Raw genomic sequence first — 3041 nt, 5'->3', positions numbered from 1 at the left:
GGGGTCGAAGTCCGCCAGCGCCTTGAGGGACTCGGGGGCGCGGATGAGCTTGTCCAGGATGCTGACGACGTCGGCGAACTTGGGGCGCCGGGAGCGCTCCTGCTGCCAGCACTGCATCATCAGCTGGTAGATGGCCGAGGGGCAGTCCAGCGGCGCGGGCAGGCGGAAGCCCTCGTTGATGGCCTTCATCACCTACGAGGAGGAGGAACCATCATATCCCAGAGTGGTTCGTGTTGGAAGGGACCTTAAAACTCATCCAGGTCCAAGGCAGAGACACCTTCCACTAGAGCAGGTTGCTCCAAGCCCCTGTGTCCAACCTGGCCTTGAACACTGCCAGGGAGGGGGCATTTACCACTTCTTTGGGCAAACAGCACCTCACCACTCTCAAAAGGAGGTTGAGTGGTGCTACCCCCTCCAAAAGTTGTCCATTTGCCAGAATGCCCCCCCAAAATTGGGGTAGGAGATGCTCACCTCGTGGTTTGAGAGCTCCCAGTAGGGTCTCTCTCCATAAGACATCACCTCCCACATGACGATGCCGTAGCTCCAGACATCGCTGGCGGAGGTGAACTTGCGGAAGGAGATGGCTTCAGGTGCTGTCCAACGGATGGGGATCTTCCCACCCTGTCGTAGCAACGTTGGGGTCAACCCTTCATCTTCCCCCCCAAAACCCACCCTCACCATGGCCAGCCCCCATGGGGGCACTTACGCTGGTGGTGTAGGTGGCTTCAGGGTCATCTTCCAACACTCTGGAAAGGCCAAAATCCGACACTTTGCACACCAGGTTGCTGTTCACCAAGATATTCCGGGCGGCCAGATCCCGGTGGACGTAATTCATGTTGGCCAAGTACTTCATGCCGGCAGCGATGCCCCTCAGCATCCCCACCAGCTGGATGACACCAAATTCCCCTTCTTTTTCCTAGGAAAAGGGGGAGAATCCGGCCTTAAATCCATCTCCCATAGGGAAAGTTTGGGGGTTCCATCCTTGCCTGGGGTGGTGGGACACATGTTGCCACCACACTTCACCTACCCGCAGGAACTTGTCCAACGCGCCATTCTCCATGTACTCTGTGATGATCATGAAGGGTTTGTCTGTAGGAAGAAAAGACCCAAAATGGGTAAAATTCAACTCCAAAAATCCCACCAATCCTCCCAAAACCAACCCCCCCAAAACCCCCAACTCCCACCAAATAACACCAAACCCCCCAAAACCTCCTAATCCCCTCAACAACCCCCAAAACCACATCCAAAACCCCCCAAACTCCCAACCCTTCCCCCCCCATATCATTGCTCAAAACACCCCATTCTCACAAAGCCATTTTTGGGGTGTTTTGCAGGGAAATTGGGGGGTTTTGGACACATACACACGACACTCACACTTGGAGACGACCCCTTCCAGGCGGATGATGTTGTGGTGGCAGAACTGGCCCATGATGGTGGCTTCGCTCAAGAAGTCCACCCGTTGCTTCTCCGTGTAGCCCACCTTCAAGGTCTTGATGGCCACCGGCACCTCCTTCTTGCCACGCTTCAGGGTCCCCTTATAGACCTCCCCAAATTCACCTGCTCGGAGGATGGGGGGATGTTTATCCTGTCACCATGGTCCAACTCTGGGGTGTCTTTGGGGTGACAAAGCCACCTGAGGACCTACCGGCACCGATGACCTTCTGGCGGGTGATGAAGGATGGAGGGATCTCAGTGGTGAATTTGAGCATGGCTTGGTTGGGGTCCTCATAGGTGTGAGGGTCAACATAGGTCTTGAGGGGCTTCAGCTGGTCTGTGGGGTGCCATGGCGGGGGTGTCAGCATCCAGGTCACCCTCCACCCATCTGCACTGAACACACCATCCCATTGCTCACCTGACTTGGAGAAGTAGACGTCCTCAGAGGACTGGCGTGGCCGTGACCTCCTCCTCCTATGGAAAAGTGGCATTTTGCCCATTTAGACACCATTTTTGGTGGTGGAAAACAGTATTTTGGGGGTTTTAGAGGAGGTTTTGGGTTTTTTTATCTCCTACCGCCGGAGGACATAGAGGAGAGCAGCCAAGAGCAGGAGCACAAAGAAGACACCAGCGATGGAGCCGCTGATGACGGTGGCGGATGCCATGGCCTCGGCGCCTGTTGGTATGATTCAAGGGGGAGATTTGGGGTGAACCAAGCACCCCCTGAACCCCCCACCCCAAAATCCTGCCTGTCAAGGTCCTCACCCTCGGGCAGGGTCTCGAACTCGTGCTGGGGGCTGTAGGCCCCGTGGCCATCCGAGGTGAGCGCCTGGACCCGCACCACGTAGGTGGTGGCAGGGGACAGCTTGGGGAGGGTGACGGAGGTGCCCTCGCAGCGCAGCACCGAGTAGCTGTTCTCATCCACCTGGGGACACGGTGGGGTGAGACAGGGACAGAGGTGACATGGAGGGGATGTGGATAGGGGCAAGGGTGGAGGTGATGTGGATGGAGGTGACCGGGATGGAGGCAACATGGATGGAGGGAGGGTGATGTGGATAGAATCAAGGATGGAGGTGACATGGATGGATGAGAGGGTGATGTTGATAAGGGACATGGATGGAGGTGACATGGATGGATGGGAGGGTGATGTTGATAGGGACATGGATGGATGTGACATGGATGGAGGGGACTGACACAGATGTGGGGTGATGGGCTGAAGCCGTGCCAAGAGACGGACCTTCTTGCTGTAGGTGACCTCGTACTTCCAGACCCGACTCTGCTGCCGTGGTGGCACCGTCCAGGAGAGGACCAAGCTGGTGGATGTCCGTCCATCCAGGCTCACCGATGTCACCCGGGGTGGCTCTGCCAGGGGGACATGTTGGTGTCACCATCAGGGGTAAAGACATCATGAGGTGCCCCATGGGTAACAAGGATATAAGAGAGTCGCCCAGCGCAGGACAAGGACATCATGGAGGTGACAGAAGGACACTGTGGGAGATGTTGGTGGCCCCTTACCCGTCTGGTTGACGCTGATGGTGGCAGTGGCCACGCTGCGGTGTTGGCTGTACGGTGACACCCCATTCCGGGCTTCAATTGTGAAGGTGTAG

General features: G+C 56.8%; 1 protein-coding gene across 1 annotated transcript in view; it reads right to left on the bottom strand.

Annotated features, from left to right (window-relative positions):
• EPHA2 (EPH receptor A2) overlaps positions 1–3037 on the bottom strand; it is a gene marked incomplete at its 5' end in the record, with an annotated part of 5651 nt that extends 2614 nt beyond the window's left edge. Inside the window, 11 exons of the mRNA XM_010012765.1 lie at positions 2–192; positions 472–621; positions 707–916; positions 1028–1089; positions 1375–1557; positions 1646–1771; positions 1853–1908; positions 2011–2110; positions 2200–2359; positions 2672–2796; positions 2950–3037. Of these exons, the coding sequence (XP_010011067.1) occupies positions 2–192; positions 472–621; positions 707–916; positions 1028–1089; positions 1375–1557; positions 1646–1771; positions 1853–1908; positions 2011–2110; positions 2200–2359; positions 2672–2796; positions 2950–3037 (1451 nt within the window). The remainder of the gene's footprint in view (position 1; positions 193–471; positions 622–706; positions 917–1027; positions 1090–1374; positions 1558–1645; positions 1772–1852; positions 1909–2010; positions 2111–2199; positions 2360–2671; positions 2797–2949) is intronic.
• Positions 3038–3041: the final 4 nt, after the last annotated feature.

Source organism: Nestor notabilis, unplaced genomic scaffold (assembly GCF_000696875.1).
Source record: "Nestor notabilis isolate BGI_N333 unplaced genomic scaffold, ASM69687v1 scaffold29804, whole genome shotgun sequence".
Lineage (NCBI taxonomy): Eukaryota > Metazoa > Chordata > Aves > Psittaciformes > Psittacidae > Nestor > Nestor notabilis.
The sequence above is the reverse complement of the archived record's forward strand: the minus strand, read 5'-3'. Positions and strand labels throughout refer to the sequence as shown.